At 53.9% G+C, this 26,279-nt stretch overlaps 1 protein-coding gene across 6 annotated transcripts in view; it reads right to left on the reverse strand.

Annotated features, from left to right (window-relative positions):
- NFIX (nuclear factor I X) overlaps positions 1-26,279 on the reverse strand; it is a 99,806-nt gene that overhangs the window by 57,814 nt on the left and 15,713 nt on the right. Inside the window, exons 1-2 of one of the 6 annotated variants that reach the window (XM_086698936.1) lie at positions 14,778-15,233; positions 13,220-13,751 (exon numbers count right to left, since the gene is read on the reverse strand). In XM_086698936.1, the coding sequence (XP_086555062.1) occupies positions 13,220-13,751; positions 14,778-14,780 (535 nt within the window). In that variant the 5' untranslated portion in view covers positions 14,781-15,233. Of the gene's footprint in view, positions 1-13,219; positions 13,752-14,114; positions 14,237-14,777; positions 15,234-26,279 lie in introns of those variants that run through there. The other 5 variants (XM_086698937.1, XM_086698939.1, XM_086698934.1 and 2 more) reach the window with 5 other exon arrangements.

A 26,279-nucleotide genomic window follows, 5' to 3' on the forward strand; every position in this document is an offset into this window, starting at 1 on the left:
TATATACTCTCGTGATTACATTTCACGCATGAAGGGCAAAATGTTCAATCTGCCACCAATGACATCAGGTAAACCAGATTTCTGTGAACCCCACATGCTAGAATAGGATTCAGAGCTTCCTCATCTGTCCCATTTGCAAAGTGTTACATTTGAGTGGCAGAGTCCTGCCCCCGTTGCCGGGTCTGGGAGTGGGCTTTTGGGGAAACAAGCTCTTGCCCCGGGACTGGCACACTCAGGGGACCCCTAGGGCCGGCAGCCACGGTGGCCTGCTCAGGCCTACACGGGAAGAGCTTGCCTGAAAGGCGAGGGAAGCAGGCAGGTTTTGCCTCTCGGGAACTCTTTGGTAGGCAACCAGGGATGGCTATTTAATGGCTTTTCCATTTTTATTATTTTTTAGTAACAAGCAAAAGATCCACACCAGTGCCATGCTGCCTAGCAGGCCTCATGCTCAGCACGGTCTTAGCTGCAAAAGCCTCTGAGCTTTGAGAGGGGGAAGGACCCTCTCAGAAGCCCCAGGATTCCCTAGAAAAAAGTCTCCGGGCCCCAGAACCCTGCACATAACCAATCAAAGCACAAAAAAATAGAGCTGTAAGAAATGCAGGGAGGAGGCGGGGTAAGTAAGGGGCTCTCTGCCAGGCAAGGGAGGTCTTGAGGAGACCCAGAAGCTCTGCTTACCACCCCCCCGCAACACCGGGCTTCTCCGTCTCACCACTAGTGACATTTGGAGCCAGACGGTTCCTTGTTGAGGGACTATCGACTACCCTGCGCCCTGGCCTCGACTCACTAGATGCCAACATCATCCTCCCCTGGCTGTGACAACCAAAAGTGTCCACGGACATTGCCAAAGGATCCCTGGAGGGCAAACTCACCCCTGGTTGAAAACCATTGTTCTAGGATGGCCAGCCGTCCTGGTTTGCAAGGGACAAAAGGATTTCCTGCGACAAGGGACCTTTAGTGCTGAAATCAGAAAACTACCGGTCACACTGTGACAAGTTGGTCACTCATCCTTCCTTCCTCCCAGCTAACCTCAATCCCACCACCTGCCAGCAAACGGATCTCTTCCTCCACCCTCAGGAACTCGAAGAGTAGCCCTTCGCCACCCAGTACGAAACTACTACGTCTCAGACACATAAATGGATTGCATCCCACCCCCTAGCTTCTTCTGGGGCCAAACACTTTCCGTGTCTCCTCTTTCTTCCCGGGCGCCATCTCCCAGTGCCATGACTTCCACAAGGCTCGCTGAGATGCGCTCCAAATTGTTCACATATTTCTTATATTACTAAGGCCAAAATTGGCCTAAAACCTCTGGTAGGGGAAGCAGTCCCGCCCCGTGGAGGATATGACTGGGGTGCGGAGCCCTGGTTTGCCCCTGTTCCACTCCCCTTCGGCGAGTGGCCCCAGAGCCACGAAGAGGTCACCTGGGAGAGGGAAGGATGGAGAGACCATGTGGCTCCCCCGGCTCTCTCGCTAACAGGCAGCAGAGTCAGCACAACCTGCCACACAAGGACGCGCCCTGAAACCCTCTGAAGAAGAGACGAAAGAAAATGGAGTTTCCTGCCCCCGCGTTTCCTATACCTGCGGGGAGATGGCCTGTCTTACTCCAGCAGCCCTCTGCCCAGGGGATCCCACCCTGGTCAGCCCCAGGCAAAGCACCCCCACCCAGCTTCCTATCCATTTGCCTCCTCCCTTTAAAGGCCTCTCTTTGCTTGGTCCCCCAGGGAGCGTTCTTATTACTATGGAAACAATGATGTCATGTGGCCGGGTGGGGCTGAAAGTCCCTCCCACCACCTCCTAACTAGGTATCATGTCTGCCTACGTCACCACTCAGAAATTTATAGCCCACTGCTGGGTATTTATAAGGTGCCTCTGGTGTGACCACAGATTCAGTGCAGGGCTGGCAGCTATTTATAGCCAGAGAATATACACTTATTACACACACACACACACACACACACACACACACACACACACACCCCGTATTCTGGGCCACGTGTTATATAACTGCCATTATGCAATAACACCCATTATATAATAATTATGCGCTAATGGGGATATAATAAGGACACACTCCTCAAAGGCTGCACTCAGTCAGCCTCCTGCAGGCCACCTCCGGGGATCTCCTGATCTCTCTGCACACTCTGCCCAGTCCAGAAGAGTCACCAGGTGTCACCCTACTCCCGGCTGTCATCTGCAGCTTCCCCTAGACCAGCTGACCCAGCCGCAAAGCTCTCTCCAGATTCCTTCCAGTCTTGTCCCTGCCCCTGGCCTGGAGAGGACACTCTCCTCTCTGCCATATCTTTAAGCCCAACACAAAGAATTATGATGGGATAAATCCTGGAAGGCTGAGGGACATTTCACCCCCTTTCCTTTAAGAAAGGAAAAAGGCAGCAGCCACCACCAACCCTGGAAGGAGACTGGAGGGTCCAGAAAAGCCTCTAGGATGCCAGGCTACTTGAAGAGTCTACCCCACACAGAGGATCACTCTGGCCCTCTAGGAAGGAGCTGGGAAGCTGGCTCCAGAGAAGAGAGGCCGGGGCCAAGCGGGGCACAGCCAAGCAGGCCACTTCTCATCCGCCCCTCCTTCCCTCAGTGCCCCTGCCACACCCCAACCCCCATGGTGGCTGAGCCTTTGGCGGGGTGGTGCTCAGCAGGGGCTGGGCCTCAGGCCCTGACTTCCACCATCGGTGTTATACTGCCAGCAGAAATGCCCACAGCAGGATCCTGGCTGCTCAGATACCAACGTACATCCTGCTGGTCATCATGCTCCCGGAAGGATAAGCAGAAACTGTCACCTGGCGGGGGAGGGGTCAGAGAGGACAGATACCGGCTCTGCACCTGGGGTGATGGGGGACACATTGCTGGAACGGGCAGGGAATGGGAAAAGTTAAGACCACAGTGGCACTCCCTGGACCCGGTTCAATTAGCCCAAACATACCATCTGCTCTTAAAATAGATATCTCCATATTTAAAAGTTATTTGATACAGGAATTAATGAAAAGAAATGAGAAGCACTTACACAGACCTGAGAAGTGAGTTTCTCTCTGGCTCAGGAGGGTTATTTGGGGAGCTTGTCTGTCTCTCTCATTTCTCTATTGTTTGAATTTTTTAGAAAGAGCGTGTTTTTACTACTGTAATAAAAAAAAAATCAAATACATCATTTAAAAAGAGTAGTGCTGAGGCTCAGGCGACACTTCTGGTCTCTGCATCCCACGCTGCAGAAACAAATGTCTGCTGCTCTCTGGGGTCTGGGATGGGCCTGACGGAGCCGCTGGCTCGCCACATAGGCCTGGGTCAACTGGAGAGCAGACCCCCCCTCTTCTAGTCCCCAGATCAGTGGCCTCAGCACATGGAGAGACCATGATGCGAGATATGAGGAGGGATATTCGGTAGGAGACTCTCAGATGGGCTCATGATTCCCAGGAGGGAGAGGAGCCCCCAGATGGCTTCAGCCCAGGGTCCTGCTGCCCAGAAAGGGAAAATGGCATAGGACGTATAGGGGAACAGCCAGGGCTCAGAGGTTCTGTTGCCATGCGACTTGCCATGCAAGAGGTGAAGGCGGGCAATGTTCTGCCTGAATCCCTCTGTTTCTTCTAAGCCAGAGGCTCTCAGCTGGGGCAATTCTCTCCCCATGGAAATGTCCTGAGGTATCTCAGTTGTCACACCCGGGGTGGAGCGTCGCAACTGACATCTAGCAGGTCGAGGCCAGAGATGTTGTTAACCACCCCGCGATGCACAGGACGGTCTCCACAACACAAAATGATCTGGCCCCAGGGCCGAGAGAGCTGCGGTTGGAAAACTCTGCTCTACAGGAGCTGTTATCAGTGGTTAAGAGGTTATGTCCCTATCTTACCAGCCACGGAAACAGGAAAATCTCTAGCATGGGCTAGCCTCTCCTATAACCCAACCCCTCCACGTGCTGGGAGAGTTTTTACGCACGCAGATCCAAAGTTTTCAAACTTTAAGAAAGGGGGTAAGCGTGAGAGTTTATTTATGTGAAGGAGCATAAAAGACAATGTAGGGCAGATTACTGCAAAACTTCCAGCCATCATCTGGTTAACTGGGACAACTGCATTCATTTTTCTTATTTCAAACTTCAGTTCCAAGCAGACTCCCAGGAAAAGGGCGTGACACAGCAAGGATCAGGGATCCCAAGATCCAGCCGAGCGGCCTGGCCCCAGGCCTGGACTTCCTGCCCACTCTACCTGCCCTTCCCCACACTCCGGGGAGAGGTGCCAAGAAGCCGGGCTGGCCACAGCAGGGTGGAGGCATCCAGTGGGCCCAACCCGTATCATGCTGCCTCTTGGGTCAGAGGCAGGGGGCCAGCTGGTGGGGAGGCCAGTGTCAAGGACAGGCCAGGTGCCCGATCACTGTCTCCACCCCACGTGCTCAGCAGCTGGGGGAGCCCTTGAGCTGAGCCACAGGCTAGGCTCCAGCCTCACCGTCTCAGCTCCTAGAGAGCAACGGAGACCATGGGGACCCGCACAGCTTTCTCCTCTGAGACTCTGCCAAGGCCAGCAATCCCCGTGAAGTTCAAGGAGCAGCGAGGCCCACAGGTGGCAGCTGAGGTGCTCCATGACCTGGATCCTGGGGTCCTTCTGCTGGAAACTCATCGTGTGACCTCAGTGCCGTGACATCTCTGTACTTGGGTTCCCTTCTCTGTACAGTGGGGATAATAATACCTGCCCTGCCTATATCACTCCACCATTGTGAGAAAGGGGATCAGCTTCGGGCGGCTGAAAAGGCTCAGCCAGCTGACGAAAACGAGCTAATTCCTCACTGTCCTTTCAAGATGGGGTTCAAACAGGTTATCTTCCAGGAAGACTCCCAGGCCCCCGGCTGATTCACTGATCCCCCACTGCACCGATCCCCCGCTGTGTGTCACCTGAGCACAAACACACACACACACACACACACACACACACACACACACACACACACACACACGCAGCCAGGAGCACAGATTCAAACTCGGAATCGGTGTGAGAATTTGGGTGGTTAACACACAGACAGGACTCGGCACGATGCCTTAGCCACACGGGGCCTTCGGTGGAAAAAATGGAATTAAAGAAGGGGATGGAGAGCAGGGGTGTGCCCCCCCCCCGCATCGACGGGGAGCAAGAGGTTGTCGGGAGCCTGAACAAATGGGTACCCCTTCAGTTAGCAACCCCAAAATATTTTTGTACTCCCCAGAGGACCAGAAAATCAGTTATGAGATAGCCATCCGGACAGAGGCAAAAACACAGGCACCCAGGGGGGGCGAGGCAGAGTCCAGCCAGACCTCCCTGCCGCAGCCCCTCCGCCTGCTGGGACCCTCTTCTAACGCCAGCCACCCCTCGGCTCAAACATGCTTAAAATGGCGACGGCGGCCTGTGGGGCCGGCGTTTGTCGTGCTGTTTTCCACGGTGCCCTTGGTGCCAAGAAAAACCTATCATCAGAAATGCCATCAGCTATATTTATCTATCTCTCAGCCCCCCAGCCTCCTCCTCCCGTCTGCCAACCAGGCCCTGCGGAGCCCCCTCACCCAGTGGGCACGCTTCCCTGTTGCTGACGCCCGTGACCACCTGCCCAACACTCACTCTCGGCGCTCCCTTCTGAGCCGCGGCAGTCGGGCCTCCACACAGGCATGACAACCCATGGGCTGCCCCTCTTCTTACTGTATGTTGGGACGCACCCACGTGTGCTTGAAGTAGGCACCCCGACGGGCATCGGTCTGGGTGCCTCTGGTCCCAGACTGCTGGCGAGGGAGGCCCTCCGGCTCCTTTCGGCCTCAGCCCCCTGTCCTCAAAGTCCTCCGCGAGCCATGGGCCTTGTGCCCTGGGAGGGGCACCCGCGCTGCAGCGGTCTCACAAACCATCACGGAGAGAGGCAAGAGGTAAGGGGCGGGCCGGCGGGGGGGGGAGGTGAGAGAGCAAGCCTGCGAAGACAGGGGCTTGTCCCAGGCCTCGCCCCACAGGACACCAGGCTGCTGGGTAGACCGGTCACCCCTCTACTTCACGCCCTGACAGACAGTGGGGAGGCCAGTCTGTATGTAAAGGATTTTCAAGGAGTCCGCATGCTAGAAGGGCCCCCGCTCCCTTCCCATCCAACCGAGAGGGAAACAGCAGAATCTGGGACCATAAAGGGAAAGCGGCAAAGTCAAGGTTCAGGACCACTCCAATCCTACAGCTGTGACAAAGGCCTCTACAGGGGACGTGGCTACCAGGGGAATGTACTTCGGTCCCCGGCACGTCGGACCTTTCCCTGCCCAAGCAGTAGGTTCTGACCTGCCCCTTCCAACCCTCTGGCCTAGCACAGGCCCGAGGTGAACCAACGACTACATCCTGAGCCCCCACGCTTCCCCCTCTTGCTTGGTGGGGGCAGCCCCCACTTCCTGCGTCAGCCCAGAAGACCGCCCGTCGCCTCGAGCCCCCAGCTCAGAAAGGAGTTCCAGGGACCCGACCCCTCTGAGAATGAAGCAACCCAAATAAAAATTTTAAAACCCAGAAGCTCTTTCTCTCCAGCCCCCTCCCCCTCCACTGGCAAATGAAAACAAACAAGAAATCAAAGAGGCCTTTTGTGCGAGCACCGCGCTGACACGGCTGGGGCCTTTGAAAGGACTTCTGAATCGGACACTGAAGGATAAGATAACTGAAGCGTGGCAGCTCCTGAGACAGGGGTGGGGGGTGGGACTGATGGGGCAAAGAGAAAAAGGGGTGGGGAGGGAGCCACCCTCTCCCTTGGGCAGAAAGGGGGATGCTCAGCTGTGTCCTCTCCACACAGCTGCTGCGGACACCAGAACAGAGGGGGACCATGGCACGGCCCTCTGGCCAACCCTTCCTTGGCACCCCAGGTCTCTGCAGCACTGGAAAGCGGCAGAGATGGGCCCTGCCTCCCTCTTCACGGCCCCTGGTGAAGCCCCAACGGGTCTTCCCTCCCTCCCCGCACGGATCACTGCACGCTCAACGCCCACGGGACCGCATCTTCTAGAAGGCACTACGAGGCCCTCACCCAAACCCTGCCAGCCGAATGCGGGAGTCTCTCATTCTTAGAACGGCCTCGCTCACAGTAGGTTCACCCAGCGCGTGTTTCGTGAATAAAGGAAATTCGACCACCCTCCAGCAATGCCAAGAAGTAAACTGAATCCTCAGGAAGTCCTTCCGCGTGTCTGGACCCCGGCCCTCCTGCTGCAGAGCGGCCCCCTTTCCTCTGGGTGGGTGGTGGAGCACAGCTGGTCCCCATGCTCAGGGCGTCCAGGTCCCCTCTGGCTTGTTCACAGCCCACAGCGCTGGTTCAAGCTCAGACGAGGGTGATTCTTTTTTTCCCTTGAGCTATAGCTTCCAACTCAGCCAGCAGAGTGAGCACTCCACCGAGAACCCCTGTGCATCGCAACCAGCGTGGACCCGACTGGTTGAGCAGACAGGCTATGGACAAAGGTGACACGAGCAGATGGTCAGGGGAGTCCTAGAAGGAGACCAAGCCAAAGGACTGTCCCAGGCCTGTAGGCAACAGCTCGCCTGACTGGGCATTTCTCATCTCCTCTTTGGGGTCACATCCCTGAGCCCCGTCACCCTTCCACCCCACCAAGCAAGGCATCCCATGTCACATTAACAGAGCACAGGCGGCCCGGGCCGGCTTCACAGGTATGCAACCTGGACAGTCACACGCACCCCGTGCTTGGTCTTAACGCTCTCACTGTCGTCCCGTCGCAATCCCTCATCATTCTGAACTAGGAGCCCCGCACTTTTCGCTTTGTACCGGGCCCCACACATTACGTAGCCGGAAGGCCCTGCAAATCCCGCAGCGACCACGGGACCTGACAGAAATGAGACTGACAGGTAAAGGCGACAGGGAGGCAGCCTTGGGCTCATGAGATCCTAACAACAGCAAGGACAGCCAGCAGCGGTGATCCGCCACCTGCCTGCTATGTGCTGGTATCTTTACAGGCTAGCTGCAACCCTCTAACCATTCTCTGGGTTGGACGAACGGAAGAATTTTACAGTGGCCAAAGCTGACCTTTGAACAACAGTGACACCTCCTCCAGGATGTTCTAAAGGGGACCTTACGTTGGGTTAAAAGATGATCCGCGCCTCTCGCGAGTCTTACGAATCTGGTTCCTGAGCCCTGCAGTCTACGCCAGCCCTGGTACCAGATGGTGCTGCCTCAACGACGCACACCAGTGGCATTTCTGGGCCTTGAAAAAAGAGGCAGTGGGTGAGGTGGCCCAGAGGCCGCGCTAGGGGCCAGTCCCCCAGGAAGGCGGCTGGCGCTCCTGTGGTCTCTCCCATGCACTGCCACCAGAGCCACCAGATGGGCCGAGGGTCCAGCAAAGGCTTAGGGGCATCGCTGGCATCATCTGTATCTTAGCAGGGCTAACATGGCCGAACGATGCCCTGTACCACCATGGAAGGGCCCAGAGGAAGAGTCCTCCCTCGGACCTGAAAACCAGGACTCACTGCAAAGCCCCGAGGTCTGACGCAGAGAGCAAAACCAGGGAACTCTTACACCTGAGAAGGGTGACTGTGCGCTTAGAAAAGTTCACTTAGACAAATCCTTAGGTGCTAATCCGTTTCCTGTGACAGGTAAGGTCCGGCCGTCCCAGGACCCGGAGGCGAGGAGGGAGGCAGAATCTCCTTTCAGAGTGTTGCACAAACAACCCAGGGGAGCACAGTCTGCGGAGCCCAGATGGAGAAACCCTACAGGACAAATGACCCACTTCCTTCAACAGCAACAACCCAAAAACTGCCAGAAAAGAAACCAAGGTGGAGGAGGACCGCCTAGAGATTGTGAGTCTGAAAGACATATCGACCCGTCGCAATGCGTGCACCTGATTTTCTTCCTTCCTTCCTTTCTTTTTTTTCTTTTAAGTAAGCGCTACGCCCAGCATGGGGCTTGAACTCACGACCTGGAGATCAAGAGTCCCATGCTCCACCAACGGAGCCAGCAAGGCGCCCCTGTGTGCACCTGATTCTGATTTTGATTCTGATCCTGACCCAGACAAACAAAACTGGGAGATAATTAGGGAAATGTGAACGCTGACTAGCCTGACCATGCTGAAGAAACGGCTGATTCTTTTTAGGTATAGTGATAGTGTGGTTGCGTTCTTCAAGACTCCTCATCTTTAGAGACATGCACAGATATATTTACAGATGAAAAGCTACAATGCCTGGGTTTTCTTCTAAACAACCCAGCGTGGGTGGGCAGTGGGGGGTATGGATGAGTGAGTGGAGCCTGACCGTAAGTCAGTCAGCAACTACCGGCATTGGCGATGGGGGCTCCTTCTACACGTGAATTTCTCCATCGTGAACAAGCCGAGATAAAGAAAAGAATCACCACCCGAGTATCTGGACTTCACGGGCTTCCACTGGGGCCTGTCAGAGGAATCCGACAGGGAGAAGCTGACATTTCCATTCGGTGAAGCTTTTTATTACTTTCAGACTCTTTTTTAACTTTTAAGGAATCTCTACACTCGTTGTGGGCTCAAATTCACAACCCCAAGATCAAGAGTCACATGCTCTACAGGCTGAGTCAGACGGGCGCCCCAGATTTTTCCATTTTCTAGGACCGAAGCCTAGGTTAGGGCAGGTCCGAAGATACCAGATCACCTTCAAAGCCCTGCAGAAGCAGCTCTGGAGATAGCCCAGCAGCACTTCTGGACCAGCTCAGCCATCCTTCCTCACACACAAGCAGAGGCCTCCTAGACCCACGCTCCCCTATATCTCCAACCACCTGCCTTCGGGCAACCTCTTTGGATGGAAGGACATCACCGGGAACGCATCCCCATGGCCGGGTTCTCTGACCCCACTCTGCCTCAACCTCCCCTCCAGAATGGGACAAACGCATGGCAAGATTCCTTCCCAGCAGGAAGGCCACGCTCAAGAGGCTGTAACACACCCTGGGCGGTCTTTTGGACCCCACGCTCTGGGAGTGGAGCTCCCGACATCACACACACACGGACACGCACACACGGACACGCACACGCACACACGTCCTTTATTTCCTCCCCAGCCATGCCACCTCTCGAAGCTTCAAGTGGGGCAAAGCAAAAACACAAGAGGGCCACGGATGATGATGGCACTTGGAGGTAAAGCAACGCCCCCATGCTTACCACCGTGTCAAGTTCACTTGTCACCAAACCCGGCACCGCCAGCTCGGCCCAGACTGCGCCCTTCAACCCAGCCTTAGGGGAAGAAACGTACTTTAAGAATCCAAAGCAACTCTCGGCTGAGACCTTGCCACCCTAGCCCCTACTCCTGGTTTATACCAGGAGGAAGGAGCAAGGGGCACCCTGCTGAGCATGTCCAGGGGTGGGGGTGGGGGGAGGGAGCATGGGCAGGAGAAGGCTGTGCTGTCAGATCCATGCTGTTTGGGGGCTCGGCCAGAAGAAGACATTTTCTAGCCAACTGGGGTGGCTTGGGGAGAAGGCTGTGGCTGCACCTCACTATCTTGAGACCATCTACCCAAGGCCCGTGCTGCACCGATTCACCCCTACTCCTTCAGTAAGGCACATGTGAATTAAAGCAATTCCAGCAAGAAATCCTACCTTCGTCGAAACTATCTGGAGTCCAGGGAGCTAGAGTATAGACGAATTCTTTTGAAATATCCCCAGTTCTCCACTCAGCTTTTATCAAGGAACCGGACCTCAGCCGGGACAGAAATGGCTGCGGCTGCATTCGATGGGGCAATGAATTCACTCATATTCCTGGGCAAATGATCTCATTATAGCTGGGGGGCGGGCGGGGATGCCTCCTTTCTCACGACAGACACCTGCCTGGTTAGTCCAGGAGCCAGGAGGCTGGCCAGAAACGGTCTCCTTCCTCACACACACTTCATCCTACCTTAGCCTCATGCTGGCAGCCGTCAAGAATTTGGCCTAAAATAGGGGCGCCTGGGTGGCTCAGTCGGTTAAGTGGCCGACTTCGGCTCAGGTCATGCTCTTGCAGTCCGTGGGTTCGAGCCCCGCGTCGGGCTCTGTGCTGACAGCTCAGAGCCTGGAGCCTGTTTCAGATTCTGTGTCTCCCTCTTTCTCTGACCCTCCCCTGTTCATGCTCTCTGTCTCAAAAATAAATAAATGTTAAAAAAAATTTTTTTAAAAAGAATTTGGCCTAAAATAAGAGTCCAGGGAAACAGCTCGGCTACAGGGATCTAGCTAGAGAGCAGGGTAGGAGGAAGCCAGAGAGAGGTGAGTATTGATTTCCATCTCAGCGGCCCTAGTTCTAAAATCAGAAGGTACAGAATGCCCTTGCAGAGGATCTATCTGACAGACACAAACTCAAGGCTCCAAGCCTCCCCCAAGCTCCCTTCAGCACTACCAGGCACACACCCTCCCCACTCTGACTTGCTGTAGAGACAGAGAATGAGAGGATAACTTTAAATTTTGTTTCTTCAGTCTCATTTCCAGAAAGAAAAAGGGCGAACAGAGGAGAGGACTGGCAGTTGGTCATTCTTCATGAGGGGTCACGATAGTCACACCAGGCCAAGTGCAAGCCTAGAAAGATCCACGGAGGGAGGAATGGCTGTGGGGGCGGTGGGAGGGGGATGTCCACTGCCTCCAACAAACTATCAAAGCCACCTCTCAGAATGAGAGAGAGTGTGAGTAAGGAGAGAGGCCTCAAATACCACCTTTTCATCCCCAGAGTTCGCCAACATAGAAACCCTCAGTGCTAATCCTAGTGGAAGTTACTTTCCCGACGCGATGCTAAAAGTTCCCCAAAATTTCATTTCTGGATTAAGTCATACGACTCCTCCCAACTTCCCAAACGGGCAAGGGAGTGACCACAGCAGAAAAGTGAGTTGCTTTTCTTTTTTATGAATGAACAGGAAGGAAGACACACACACACACACACACACACACACAAACACACACACACACTTGCGGGAAAGAACACTCACTAGAGTTGAAGTTAAGCCACATTCTGTTACATTTGCATAAAGACAGAAAGAAGGGAAACAAGGGAGAAAAAATACCGGAATAGTGGAAAGGGAAAACACACACACACACACACACACACACACACACACACACACACACACACACAGAAAAAGGTTTGGTAGCCCTCTCATTACAAGTTGGTTGGGCATAATGTAAACACACTTCTGCCTTGCTTAATCACAGAGTGCCGCCCGTTTAGGTTTCAAAGGCGGCAGTAAATTGGGCGTAGCTGAGTGGAGGCTAAAAATTAACCAGCCATCTCTGTTTCAATTTGTAAGAAAACAAAAGCGGAAAGAAATTATAAAAAGGGAAAGGGTGGGGGGAAGGAACGGAGGAAGAGAACTGAACCACCCCGACCCAAAATGCTGGGCAAAACTGGAAAAGCAAAGCGGAGAAGTGGAACTGCTTGGAACACAAAAGGAAAAGGGAAATTTACAGAGTTTTTGGAGTGTTTGTTCCTTTCAGACCACTGCTGCAACTACGCCACTCCCCGACACGCCTGTGTGCTGGGGACTGCCTCTCCGCTTCCCAGCAGAGGGGTGGGGGGGCCGTGGGCATCCATCCTGGGGTCTCCCCACTTCAGCCGGCACGCCTCGGAGGGGAGAGCGGAAGGAATCTCATGCGCCTTTTCACTCTCTGTGAAGTCAAATGACTTTCCTACTCTCCGAGACAGTCAAATCCCAACGATCCCAGCCCAAACGGCTCCGGCTCCGGCTCCGGACTGGGCATCTGGGCCCCAGAATCTGCCCACCTCTGCCTTCTCTCCTCTTTTCTATTCATTCTGGCTCATAACCCGGGCTTTTACACGCCCCTCTCTCCACCGAACCGCTGCCCACCCGGCTTGTGCCAAATCCCGCTTTTCCCCAGGACTTGCGGGGAAGCCGCAGGCAAGCCAGCACCTGGCTCCCGGTGCCTCTTCTGACTCATTTTAAATCTGAGCAACGAGTGATTTTTGTCTGTGTGCAGTAGTGTTCATCACCAACTCTCACCCTGGTGGATAATTCTGGGGCAGCCTGGCCCCAGTCCTGAGACCTGCAGCGCCTTTGGGGAAGATGAGTCCTCCAAAGACGGAGACGGCCCGACAACCCCGCAGGTAACGTGGCAAGGGAGCAAAAGAGTGAGCATGGAGAGCGTGGAGGGAAACGGAAGAAGGGAACAGGGAACATCAGACACGCTGCAGCCCTGGGCAGGACAGGCGCACTCGTGAGGCCTACTGCCTGCATCCCTCGGAAAGAAGAGGAACCGTACACAAAACAAATGCCAGCGAGTAAAATAAAATGGGGGGGGGGAGGGGGGTTGGAAGCGACCTACCTGGAGTGTGGACAAAGTAAGCCAGATAAAGATCCAGTTCTTTGATTGTGACTCCAATGTGATGTGGCTGGACGCAGAGGCCGGGGTTCGAGCACTGGGGCGACTTGTAGAGCCGCTCCCCATCAGTACTTTCCAGGGGGATCCCCTTAAACAAAATCACCATGACCAGGTCCAGCCGCCACACCTTGTCGGCCTGGCGCAGGCAGTCAATCCGCCGGATCTTGCCCTTCTGGTCGGGGTTGGAGAGCACGCAGCAGGGGGGCTTCTTGCCCGTGATGGTCAGCACAAAGTCCTCTCGGAACTCGGGCCGGATGTCTTTGCGCAGCTTGGCCAGCAGCCGGGATGCCCACTTCTGCTTGATCTCGGGCTTCTCGCCCAGCAGCTCGTCCTTCACCGCCCGCTCCTCGTCCTTCGACATCCGCTTCTCGTGCTTCTTGAAGTACTTGCGCTTCCGCGCCTGCAGGTTGAACCAGGTGTAGGAGAAGGCGCGGACGTGAGGCAGCAGCGCCTCGATGAACGGGTGGAACTCATCCTGCAGGCGGCAAGCCGGGAGCATGCGGGGCGAGGGAGGACGGGAGGAGGGGAAGACGGGGTGAGGGGGAAAGAGAAAAGGAGAAAAGAAGCGTTAGAAGGGGGGCACAAGAAAAAAATCGCCGCCGCCTCCTCCTCCTCCTCCTCCCCCCCTCCCACGACAATTTTCTCTCGTGATTGTTCTACGAAAGTGTGGTCTGGAGCCACCGCCAGCCGAGCCAGCCGCTCGCTCCCATCTCAGCCTCAGCAGCCAGACAGAGGCACCCAGAGCCTGAGCACACACCTATTCTCTCTCTCTCTCTCTCTCTCTCTCCCTCACTCACTCACACACACGCGCGCACAGACAACGTTGCCGTCCACACACACACGCTGCTGGTATCCCCGCCAGGCTCTGTCGCGCCCATGACATCTCCATGGTCTATCGCAGCCGCAAACTCCCGTCAGCTCGCCCCGGTGGCGCGGCGTCCGGGTCTGCACGGACTCCCGTGGACGCACAGACGAGGCGCGCGGGGGCCGCCTCGTGTCCCGACACCGGTCGATTTTTGGCCACCCCCAAAAAGAGAGAACATGACATCCAGGAGCCAGCGAGGAACCGGATTTGGCTGTCCCCTCCCCACGCTGTTTTCATTCCCTTTTCTCCTGCTCCAATTGGAACATCCACCCCAGCATTTTTTTTTTTTAATCAGATCTAAATCCTAAATATGTGATTTCAGCTTTGTTACCGACACCGATACTAATGTTAATCACGGTAATAAGGAACAAAACACTTCTTGTTAGCACAAATAAGGTGGTTGCCTCGGCCACATTAGGGTTAAAAGCCTCGTGGGGCGTCCTGCAGCCCCTTCCCCACTGACCCCTTCACCCTCTTTCCCACTCAGGTGACAGAGGGCTGGGCTCTCGCTTTTTGGTTTTTTTCTTTTTTTTTTTTTTTGGTTTTTTTTTTTCTTTGCTTGTTTGCTTGTTTGAAGTTTAAATAATAATTGATTTCTGTTTACAAAAATAAAACTGGAAAAAATTAAATAATTACCATTGATCTGAAGCACCCGGCAAAGCCCAACGCCCGATTCTGAGCTTCTGGACTCAACAGAGTTGTGAGTTGGGGGCGGGTGGGGGGAGGGGGGAGGGGGAGGAGCAGGGGAGGAAGGTAAATGTTTTAAAGGGGGTTATTATTGGTGTTCTGGGGAATAGGGGCCGGGCTTGGGTGGATTCTCAAACCCTTCCCCCTCCTCCCCCCTCCACGCTCCATTGCACAGAAGGGGGAAATTAATATTTTTTTTGAAAAGGAGCAAAAAGAAAGAAAGGTCAGGGATAGCAAGCAGAGAGAGGGAGCGAGCCGGTTGCCACACACGCCAGGTAAACAAAAGCCAACAAAAAAAAATGTTCAATTTCGCCTCCTGTGCATCCTCTTTCAGTTTAAGAAAAAAGAGAGAGAAGGAAAATATGCAAAATTTCAAAATCAAAACCTACCTCCCAATCACCACCCCCAACACACAGCACACCCTACCCCACCCCCCACCCCACTCCACCCCCCCCCCACCCCGTGCAAAACAAAACAAAAACAAAAACCAGGAGGGGGAAGGCGGCAGCTGAAGAAAAAGGCTTTCGGCTTTGGCAGCGGCACAGGGATGTAAACTTCTGCCGCCTCCCTCCGCCTCTGAGCCTGATCACAGGCAAAGGGGGAGCTCGCAGATTCCCGGGGAAGAGGACGAGTTCGGACCGGCTGCAGACCGTCGCTGGCAGACGCGTGCAAAAGAGAGAGAGGGAGTAAGGGAGGGAGGGAGGAAAGAAGAGAAAGAGGGAGAGAGCGAGGGAGGACGTGGATGGGATGGTGCTGTGTGTGTAAGTGTGTGCGAGTGTGGTGTGTGTGTGTGTGCGTGCGTGTGTGTGCTGGTTGGATTTTGGAGATATATATATATATATATATATTTTTTTTTTTTTTTTGCTTTTCTCTCTCAAACTCCCTCTCTCTCCCTTTCATGCTCAATCCCCATCCATTTGCCTGTGCCAAAGCCAGTAAAAAGGGGGGGAAGGAAGAGAGAGAGAGAGAGAGAGAGAGAGAGGGAGAGAGAGAGGGAGAGAGAAGGATCCACCTATTTGGCAATGAGACATCCTCGAGCAGCCAATGGCTGTGTCCAAGGGGAGGAGGGAACCAGGCGAGCCGGGAGGGTGGGGAGAGCCCCCGGCAGTTGGAGACCAAAAACAATTTGCCCAATCGACAAGTTCACGTCTAATGAACAAGCAAAGTCCAGCAGTTATGAATTTTTCATTCCAGGCTCCCACTCGGGTCCATTTGGCAGCAGCCAGCCAGCAAATTCGGAGTGGGGGGGTAGGGCTGGGGGGACTAGGATTGAGGAAGACACGGATTTTTTTTTTCTTTTTTTAAGCCAGAAAAAGAAATAAATAAAGGCCTGGCTCGGGCGGGCGCCCCAGAAGGCCTTGGGGAGAGCAGCTGCGCCTTCTCTGTGTTTTGGTTTCAGTCTCTTTCTCTCAGGCCCTCACACTCTCTTTCTGGTTCTATTTCTTTTTTTATTTATGGAGCGCACAGGGGCGAGTGGAAGTTTTCCTCCCTGGCCAGACCCGCGAGCCTGCGGTGCTATGAATAGAAAGAGAAGAAGAAAGAGAGCTCGGAAAGTGTCCATGCCAGCCGCACTTCCAGGGCAGGGACCTGGCGCCCAGGGTGCGGCCACCCCTTCCTCCCCGGGGCCTGGCTGCCGCCGGCGGGAGCACTCCCAGACGAGGTGCACCCCCACCCCCAGGCCCCCAGCGAGCTCGACCGCCTCCCTCAGCCCACACCCAGCCACGCACGCTCCATTAGCGGTGACGAGGGATGCCAACGCAATGCAGCTCGGCTCGGGGAAACTGCAACAGTTTATTAAAATAGCCTCCTGTCACAGCACTCCGCTGACAAGCACTACATGCAGCCACAAACACAACAGCCAATCCCAGGGAGAAGTGACAAAGGCAGGAAGATGGACACTGCTTCCGAACAGTCACAGAGTCTTACGATGATGCCTCCCCCCAACCCCCAGGAGCTTCATTCTTTGCCGTCTCTGGCCCTGCCCCCGTCGTCCGTCCACTTGATCCGTGTTTGGGGTTTCTTGGCTGGAGCAGGGACGGCACTCCCCTAGCCTCCAGTTCAGTTCAGGCTAAGGGGCCCGAACCCTACGGAGCAAGGTGCAGGAGCATACAGAAAGAAACCGATGCGAGAGGGGAAAAGCTAAGAAAGGAAAAAACAGAGAGGAAAGGGCTCTAGCAGGAAAAGCAGGGCAACTTTGGGGAAACCAAAATCACAGAGAAGAGCCCTCCCCGCCCCTCCCGCCCCCACCCCTACCCCCCCCCCCCGCCCTTCCAAGCCAGGCAGGACCAGGCAGGAAGGTGGGCACGAGAGACGGAGGCCAGGAGAGCCATCTCCACAGGGTTGTCTCTACGAGGGGCTACTGAGCGGCCTGCCGTAGGCCTTGGAGAAGCTGTAAGGAGGAAACAGTTACGAGAGGCCGAGCAGAGGAGTTCACAAACAGACATGGAGAGACTGATCCCGCTCAGAACTGTCCCTACAGCTCCCCTCTCCCCAGGCGAGGCTCAGCCCTCAGCTGGCAGCAGAAAAAAGGTCACTGCTCACTCGTGCCCCTTTCTTCCCCATCTGAAACCCTGTGCTCAATGGCCTTTATGCTGGCAGAAAGGTTCCCGGAAGAGCGCCTGGGGTGTGCCAAAGCAAAACATGCAGCCCTGGGCTGGCGCTGAACCCTGACAATGAGAAAGGTGCTGGCCAGCACCTGGGACCCCAGTCCAGGTCCCCGAACGGCCTGAAGTGAGCCCACAGCTGACCCCAAGAGAAACAGAGGTGAACAAGCAGGAGGCAGGTGTCGTTGCGGACAGGCCTCTTAGCGTAGGGTTCAATAATTAACATCATGTTAATAACCAGCTTCAGTCCGATCAGCCAAAGATGCTAACTGAGTGACATAAGATACCAAACGCTGCCTTTCCACCTGGGGAGAAGCAATCTTTCTAAAGTCAAGATGGGATGGTAAAAATTACAAGTGAATTTATATTTGGCATGCGGGTCTTTTCCTGGTATTTTGATTTATACTGAATATCGGACACCGCACAGCATATGACCGACATGAGCCTCCTGGAGAATTCTGGCATATTCCGTCTCACAGACCACAGGGCTGAGTGGAAGAGATGTGCCGAACACGGCTTGATTCTGAAGCCGAATCCGTTGGCACAGCTGGGTGGGTGATGGGGAGATGGCAGGTGGAAGGATCCACGTGGAAGTTAAGGAAATAGGACAAGATCCATGATTCGCTCCTGGATGGATGGAGGGGTCAAAGGTCGATGGCGTGGCAGAGAGACTGGACATAGAAGAGGCCCAGGAGGGCCAGTGGAGCGTCTCAGTAGAGCCTCAGGGATCCACGCAGGGCCCACTGCGCCCCCTCAATGATCCCTTAACAGGAGGAGCAACAGGCCCTTCCCAGGGGAGTAACACGGAAGGAGAACAATCGCCAATTGTCCTTGTCCTGCCAGTTGCTGTAACCTTGAACGTGGGCAGAGTGGATCCCCAGGGTGTGCTCTCCCCTCACCCTGTTCCCACGGGGCCCCCCGCTGTCTGCGGTGTGAGCGAGAGTTTACTGGAAGAGCGGCCAGGGGCCAGGGTATTCCTAACTCTTGGAGAGGGAGGGGAGAAGGTCCCTCTCTCTCTCTCTCTCTCTCTCTCTCTCTCCCGTGGGCACACACAGAGAAGAATCACTCGGGTTCCATTAGAAACACTTGGTGTGCCCCTACCCCTGCAGCCTCCTCCTCCTGCCTGCCACTGGTGGTGGCTCCAGGCCCTGGCCACGCCCCTCAGGAGCCCCAGACAAAAGGGGACTGTCCCCCTTTTGTTACGAGAGTGGAGGCTCTGTTGGAAGATTACCTGTCCCAGACTCAGCCTCCTTCCCTTCTCGCCTCCCGCCGGGGCTGAGAGCTTCAGAGACCGTGCACCCTGCACACGGACAAGAGCCAAGACAAAAAAAACCCTCAGACAATTCAAGGCTTCTCAGGGCTGAGTCACCCACAAGTACAAGGGTTAAGGGGATGGAGGGAGCAAGGGGACGGGCAGGCCTCTGAGCCACAGAGGGGAGGGGGGAAGAGAATGACAGAAAAAAACAGGGAGGGGGAGAGGAAGCCAGCGGTGCTTGGGAAGAGAAGTGAGCAAAAAAAGAAAACTGAAGACAAGAGGGAGGAATGAATAAAGGAAAAGCAGGCAATCTGGGGGGAAAGGTATTTTCTTCACGTAAAAGAAAAACTGAGAAGCCAGAGATGAGACTTTTAAAAAGCAACATAAGGAACTTTTCTGCCTTTGCAAGAGGAGGGCCTCTCTTATTCTGGTCAAGTATACGGAATTTGATTTTTTTAAAGCAACAGTTTTCACTGGAACATTTCTGAAATACCCAAGCCAGTTTCAGCCATCACTAGGAAAAATGTGCCTCCAAAAGAAAAAGACTGATTAGACCACAGAAAAAGAGGAAAAGAAAGAGGGAGAAAGAGAGAGAGAGAGAGAGAGAGAGAGAGAGAGAGAGAGAGAGAGAAGAAAGCCAAACCTGGAGAGAGAAAGCCAAGCTGGGCCCAAAACTGCAAAGAGAGAAAGAAAGACAAAGATGGACGGAGAGAGGACAGGGCCGAAAAGAAAAAAGAAGAAAGAAAAAAAAAGAAAGAAAAGAAAAAACAGGAGCAGGGACAAAAGACAAGGGCTCTGGGTCAGGGGCAAAAAATAAAATCCAGCTAAGGAAAATGACCGCTTCCATGTAGAGTGTGTGCTTTTCCAGAACGCCACCAAATAAATGAAGCCTTGTGTATTATTTAAGGGAAAATGGGAAAATTCATATAGAACTTCACTGGGTCTTCAAAAGTCTTCAAGGAAACAAAATAATTTTCCTAGCCCAAGACAGGTTTCAAAAGCGGCCTATACCTGCCAATAATGAAACACTGAGAAGGGTAAGAAGTTATATCTTTAAGGGCAGGGCTGCTGTTTGAACGTTTCTTTATCGTTAAAAATAATCCTATTTGTCCACATCCTGCTTGCTTTAAGACCCAAATTTATTCTCTCAGACCCTGGACACATGCTAACTATGTGTGTGTGTATGTAATTCCGATAACTATACACAGTGAGCGCAAGTAACTGACAAAACCCAAGGCCTACACAGGAATAACCAGATATTTCAGTATCCATTTTACTACTACATTATCTGCAGCCTGGGTGAAAAAGGAAGCAGGAAATTTTTAAAAGCCACGAATAGAGCCCTGATTAATCTGCCCAATTCCTGGGATTTTCTCATTCATCCTTGGGCCGAAGCCAAAGAGGCCAACTTCGTATCCCCAACATCTCCCAGCCTGCCCCGCAGAAGGAGAGACACGAGAAGGTGCAGGAGAAGGCAGTGTCCGGACTCTGGGGCAGAGATGGAAAAAAAACAAAAAACAAAAAAAAAAAACAAAACTGTAGGAAGCAGAGGGAAGGGGCCAGGCTGCTTATCCCGGAGGTAGGTGGGGCCTCCCCTCTCCGGGGGGTGGGGGAAGGCGGGAAGGGTCTCTGCAGCCAGAGTAAAATCATCCAAGAATCTGGAAATGCCAAGCATGGAAACCAGAAAATGCACATTGCGAGGAGGCTCAGAGAATTTGGACAAAGCGGGTTTTTGGCTGACTTGGGCCTGTTTTCTTCTGCTCAGGAAAGGCAGGCCCACACGGTTTTTCTAGCGTCCTCACGCTTGCTGAATGGAATCGCCCCACACCCCCATGCTGGGTCTAGGACAGGGCCTGCATCAGAACCAGGCCACTCATTCCTCGCCTATAAAACCGCCTCCCTTTCCCTTCTTTTTCTCCTCCTGTCTACAAACCGGGAACGGTGGCCTGGGACCGGGCCAACAGGCAGCTTCGGTCTGGCTCCCAACGCTACCCTGTTCCAGGCACATCTCCCCTCACCCTCCTGGCACCAAATAAAATAGGGTGGGAAGAGAGGTATTGGGGAGACCGTCTCTTCTCTCTAGTGCCTCTGTAAATTCACTTCCATCCTCTGCAGAGAATAGAAAAACAAAAACTCTAGGCCTTAATTCACTATTTAGCTTCAAACTTCCTTGTGTCACTGAATAGAAGTCAAAGCCAGGGAGGCCAGAGCCCAGACCTCCGCCCGAGCACACAGGGCGGATGACAGACAGGCACCGGCCTCGAGGGGCAAGAGCGGTGCAGAGCCTGAGTCTCACCCACTGAGTACCACTGGAAAGTGTCACCCCATGTGGCCAAGGCGCGCCCCCCCCCCAGGAAGGAAGAACCCCCACAAGCCAGCTTCATAACTTTCTCTGAGAACTGAAAAACTGCCGAAAGGCGAGGGGAAGAGGAGAAACCAGCACGTCGAGATGAGGTCCCTGCGGGGCCACTGTAAAAATACCCAGAGGCCAAGAGAGAAGGCCGGAGCAAAAGGCAAAATGTTGAAAATTCGCCGGAGGCCAACCGTAACTCCCGATCCCAGAAAAGGCTTGCGGAGCGGATCCTCCCGAGGGGATGTCCCCCTCCCTCCCCAAACCAGCCATCCCCGCACCTCCAAGACCCCTCTGGCAGCCTCCCCAGGCCCTCTTCAAGAGCTCCGTCGGCGTCCCTTGTGACACCCCTTTGCTTTACCTGGTCTGCTCTCCCTGCCACAGGACAGAAGGGCCAAGGGCAAGAGGAGAGTTTCTCCAAACCCCCGGTGCCCTCGGCCGGTCTGCACTCCTCACACCCTTGGCCCACAGAGAGAGCCTATTTCTTGCAGTTGCTGCAGCAACAGGCAGTGCCCAGAGCCGGGGGCAGAGAGCAGGGTGGCCAGGATGGGAACGGCCTGGGATTTTGCACTGCTTGAGGGCTCAGGGTAGCTGGGCCGGCCCTGTCTGGGCAAGCGGCTTTCCCAAAATGTACAATTTTAGGAGCTGGAAGGAAGACATTTTTTCAATCCCTCAAAATGTATTGCTCCCCCACCCACCCCCACCCCCCACCCACCCCCCCGGCCAACTATTTTATTATCAGGATCATTGCCAAGAAAACCCAAGAATCCTCATTCCCCCTGGGGTCTAGCCCCTGCAGGGGCTGGCACGGGGCGGGGTGGGGGGGGGTGGTGCCGGGAGCTCAGGACCTGACCACCCCTCGGCCACAATCCATCCCTCTCCGGCTCCCTTCCTTTCTCCCCCTCTCTCCCCCTCTGTGTCCTCCAGCTCCAACACAAACTGTTTGCACGGGAAGTCTCCCTCTATGACCCGATTCAGCACACACAAGAGAAAACTGTGGGCGACAGACCCAACGTCCTAACGAACTTGAGTTAATTAATGCTAAGGAAGAAAAGAGGCGCCCTCGCTCTGTTGAATCACGGTTCACTAGCCCTTTCAGTTTGCTGTGGGTGGAGGAAAAAAAAAAGAGGCTTTTTGGTTCAAATATTTTTGGGGGGCGAAGGGAAAACAAAAACACCGCAGAAGGGCCGTGGAGGGCGAAGCCGGTAGTACCTGCCCAGAGGAGCAGAGGCGAAGGCAGCCCAGAAAGTCCTCCCTGGAAGCTTCTGGCCTAAACAGTCCCGAGAAGGCCGAGAAGGGGAAAGAAAAGGGAAGGGATTATCAATTGATTGCCAGCCTGCTCAAATAAACTGCTCAAAAAATTATACTGTCAGACTAGAAGATACATGTGTATGTATTTAAAGCCCAAGCCCAAAAACAACTCGATTTGAACAGAGCCGTGAGGATGTTTTAGCAGAGCAGAAAACCGAAATATGGATGGCACGCGTACAAAAATTTAAGTGTACAGAAAAAAGGAGAGGTGGTAATCGGGGGGCAGGGAGAACAGCCGCAATTTCGCTTTCCAGATGTTGACAGCAAAATGTAATTGGCAAGTAACTTCTTCCTTAACCACTTTTCATCCTTTGGTCCCGAGATGTGAAAATCCTACGGCTAAACCTGGGTCTGCAGGCAGTTTCCTGGCACTCGGCACACACGTGGATGGGTCTGGAAGCCTCGTGGGCCACACGCCTGTGAGCTTTTTTATCAGCCCACTAATTTTTACAAGCCCTCCCACCGTTCCTTAGCGGGAGACCTGAGCAAAGCAGGCTGGAGGACGTTCTTATTTAAATCATCATTTATTACAATAATAATAATTATTATTATTATTATTATTATTATTATTATTTTGTGAGGTGATGCCTTTTCTTTTGAGGCTGGGTCTTCCTTGCTTTCTTAAAACTAAACTTTTTCATTGAAGTGTGTGGAAAGAGGAGCAGGTCGCACGCTTGTAAGGCTGGAGCGCGATACACGTTCACAAAGTGAACTCACCTGTGTAACACCACCCGGATTAAGAGATCGAACATATTCGGCACGGCTGAACAGGCCTTTAGCGTTTAAGCTATGAAGTTCTCATAGTTTATGTGCCTTAGAAGGAGCTCCTGCCCCACCAGTAGTGTCAAATGCGAGCACCTCTGCACACACGTGTGTTAACAGAGCGGTCTGTACTCCTCCTAGGACCACAAAAAAAATGCGTGGTGAAAAGAAGCCCCTCGAATCCTCACTGCTCCAAAGGGGTTTCGCCTCTCTGTCCCTCTTTCTCTCTCTGTGCCTGCCCAGCTCTGATCCCATCAACAGGGCAACCAACTGTGCAGCGGGGTTAGCAGACCAGCAGGGCATGTGTATGGTGGCCAAACAGGGCCCACCGAGCTGAAAACCAAACAGCCACGGTGACCAAGGGGGGAGTAAGAGACCCTCCGTTCACCCTGCCCGCAGAGATTGGGGGGGGGGGAGGCTCGGGTGTGTGTGGGTAAGGGGGTGGGTAGCTCCGTGGAGTGAGAGATTCCTGAGGGGTAGATGAGCACCTATCCAGGCAGGCTGCCCTCATTCCTGTCCCCAAGAGTCTAGCAGGGAGAGGAGTGAGGGGGTCCTGGGGCAGAGCTGCCTCAGGAAGGGAGGCCCAAACCTCCTACATCTGCCTCCCCCTTCCCTGGCTCCAGCCCCAGCTGGCTCCCCCCCTCACTTTCACTCGCACTAAATTTACTTTATAATTTTAAAATTAAATTTTAAAAAAAGCAGGAAAGAGAAAGCACTGAAGGCAAAGTACCTCCCACAATATCTCTCCAAGGGGTGGGGGGGTTTTGCTTATGTAAAAAGACAAATGCAAGGGATCGCTGAAAAGTCTAAGCACCAAATAACAAGGAAAATCAAAAGAGAAACACATTTAATGAAAAACACCTGAAGCAAATAAAGAACTCCTTTGCAACGCGAAGGCACTGCCTGTGGTGCCTGTGGGCACAAGTCTCTACCCCCGTTTCTTGCCCACTTTTCCCTTTCCTTTCTCACAGGGAGCTGTGACTTCCCCAAGCACTACAGAAACCCCTCTTCCTTTTGAGCCCATCCACCCCACGACTAAGGGGAAGACCAAGGGCAGCCACTTAGCACCCCACCAGCCTGAAGCAGACCTCTGAAGCCCTAGTGAAGAGCCCTTCCCTCTATTCCCACATCTCCCCAGGCCGTGCCCGCCACTGGCCCTGTACCCTGTTCCCCTGCCTCAAACCTAGGCCCCGTGGGCGGTAGCACTGTCCTGGGGCTGGACGCCAGGCCCAGCCCCAGTGGGCAGCTCACTCCCCTACCACGGCTCCTCCGGGCTGCCAAGGCAGGCTCAAGGACCGAATTTTCACTTCCTATTGCATATGGGGCCGAGAAGAAAGAACTGTTCAGTTTAATTTAAAATATGACCAGGGATCTGAGCTCTCTAATCCTGCGATCTTTAGAAATACTTGATTCTTTTGTGGGGGGGGGGCACTGGTGGTGCTGGAGCGCAGGGTAGGCATCAAGACTCTGCCTCTGAGACCCCACACCCCCCACCCGGTTTGACTTTCCCACCAGCCCGCCGCCTGGGAAACGCGCCCTCGGCTGGCACAGGGGTACCAGAGCCCGGCTCCTTTCTTCCTTTCTTTCTTTTTTAAATCGCTCTAGCGCAAACCAGGCAGTGGGTCAGGGCCCAGAGGCGGGGGAGGGAAGAGGAGAGGGTTGTCTCTGAAAGAGGGGAAAAAAGGAAAGCGAGGCTCCCAACTCCGGGAGAAGAACGGCCTGCCGCAAGTTTCCCGGCTGGTGCCAGTTTGGGGATTTGCGAATCAGACCGGAGCGGAGGGAAAGGCAGGCGAGAAAAAAAAAAAAAAAAAAAAGCCCGCATTAAAACTAACCAGCTCTGCCTAAAAGCACGCTTTTCACCCTTAAATAAGACAATGACGAGGGGAGAGAAGAGACGAGTTATTTCTCACTCTTTAATTATTCCAATGCTTAGCATTATTTAAAAAAAAAAAAAACCACACACATTAGCCAATGATACATTCTAACCCTCAACAAAGCTGGTATTTTTCTCTGATTACAGACTTTGCCGCGGCAAACCCGGGCTCCGACGACAGAGGCAGCGCAGAAGCGCGCTCCTAAATGAGACACAATTTTATTAAAATCATAATAATTCCTTGCATTTCTATAGCGCCTTTTCAGCAGCGGAGATCCCAGGTGCCCCCATGCCCGGTTCTACAAGGGAACTGGCGACCAAAAAGCTCAGTCGTGAGGCAGGCGAGGCTCGCCAGCTCCACAGAGTGCCACGGGCATGTATCTTTCTTTCTTTTTTTAACAGCCCGTTTCCATCAGCCTCTGTCTCACGCTTAAAAAAAAAAAAAAAAAAAAAAAGTAATAAAACTCCTTTAAATTAAAAAAATATATTTAAAAAAAAAAGGGAGAGAGAAAATGACCTGAAATATAAAGTGGAGGGGGGTGGGGGGGGGGGGGAGAGCCAAGTGTGGTCTGGGAGCCTGGGGCCCTAGGGTGCTGCTGGGATGGGCCGCCTCTGGGTTCAGGGTGCAGGGTCAGCCGCTGCCCGGGTCACCTCCCCAGGCGCAGCTGGAGTAGGCTGAGTCATCTGCACATGGAAAAGTTAAAGGACCTAACACCACCAAAGCGCATTTAAGTAATTTGGGCGATAAGAAGTCGGGTTAATGACTGGTTTCCGCGGGCCGGCTGGGAGGCCCCCGGGGCAATTTCTCTGAATGCCAGGGTGCTGCTCGGAGCTCCGGAGGAGCGGCTGGGTGGCTTTATCCGGACACCAGCCTCCTCCAACAGGTTAAGTCGGGCCCACTCGGCGCACACGTTCTTTTCCCACTTTTCCATCCTTTTCCCCCCAGGGCCTGCCCAGGTAGTGCTGCAAAATGGCTGGCAACGGTGGGGGGAAGGGGGCTTAGCACCCCCAATTCAAGAAGTCAGCCAGGAGAGAGAAGGCAGTGTGGCTCAGAGGGGATCTGGAGGAAATTTTTTTAAAGGTTCTTGGAGACTGCGCAACTCCCGCGGCCTGAAGGCAGAGGAGAGGGGAAGGGAAAGCACATTTTCTGCCACTTAGTCACATTTCTTCCCCGTGCTTGCTGGAGGCCAAACGCCCCCAAACCCAGCCAACCCTCGAAACAAACAAAAATCTCCCCTGGTAAATTTCTCCTCCCTCGTCCCCCCCCCCCCCAAAAAAAAGCGGCCTGGGGAGAAGC

The sequence above is a fragment of the Puma concolor genome, chromosome A2, assembly GCF_028749965.1.
Source record: "Puma concolor isolate L17-30 chromosome A2, mPumCon1.1.hap2, whole genome shotgun sequence".
Taxonomy (NCBI): Eukaryota; Metazoa; Chordata; class Mammalia; order Carnivora; family Felidae; genus Puma; species Puma concolor.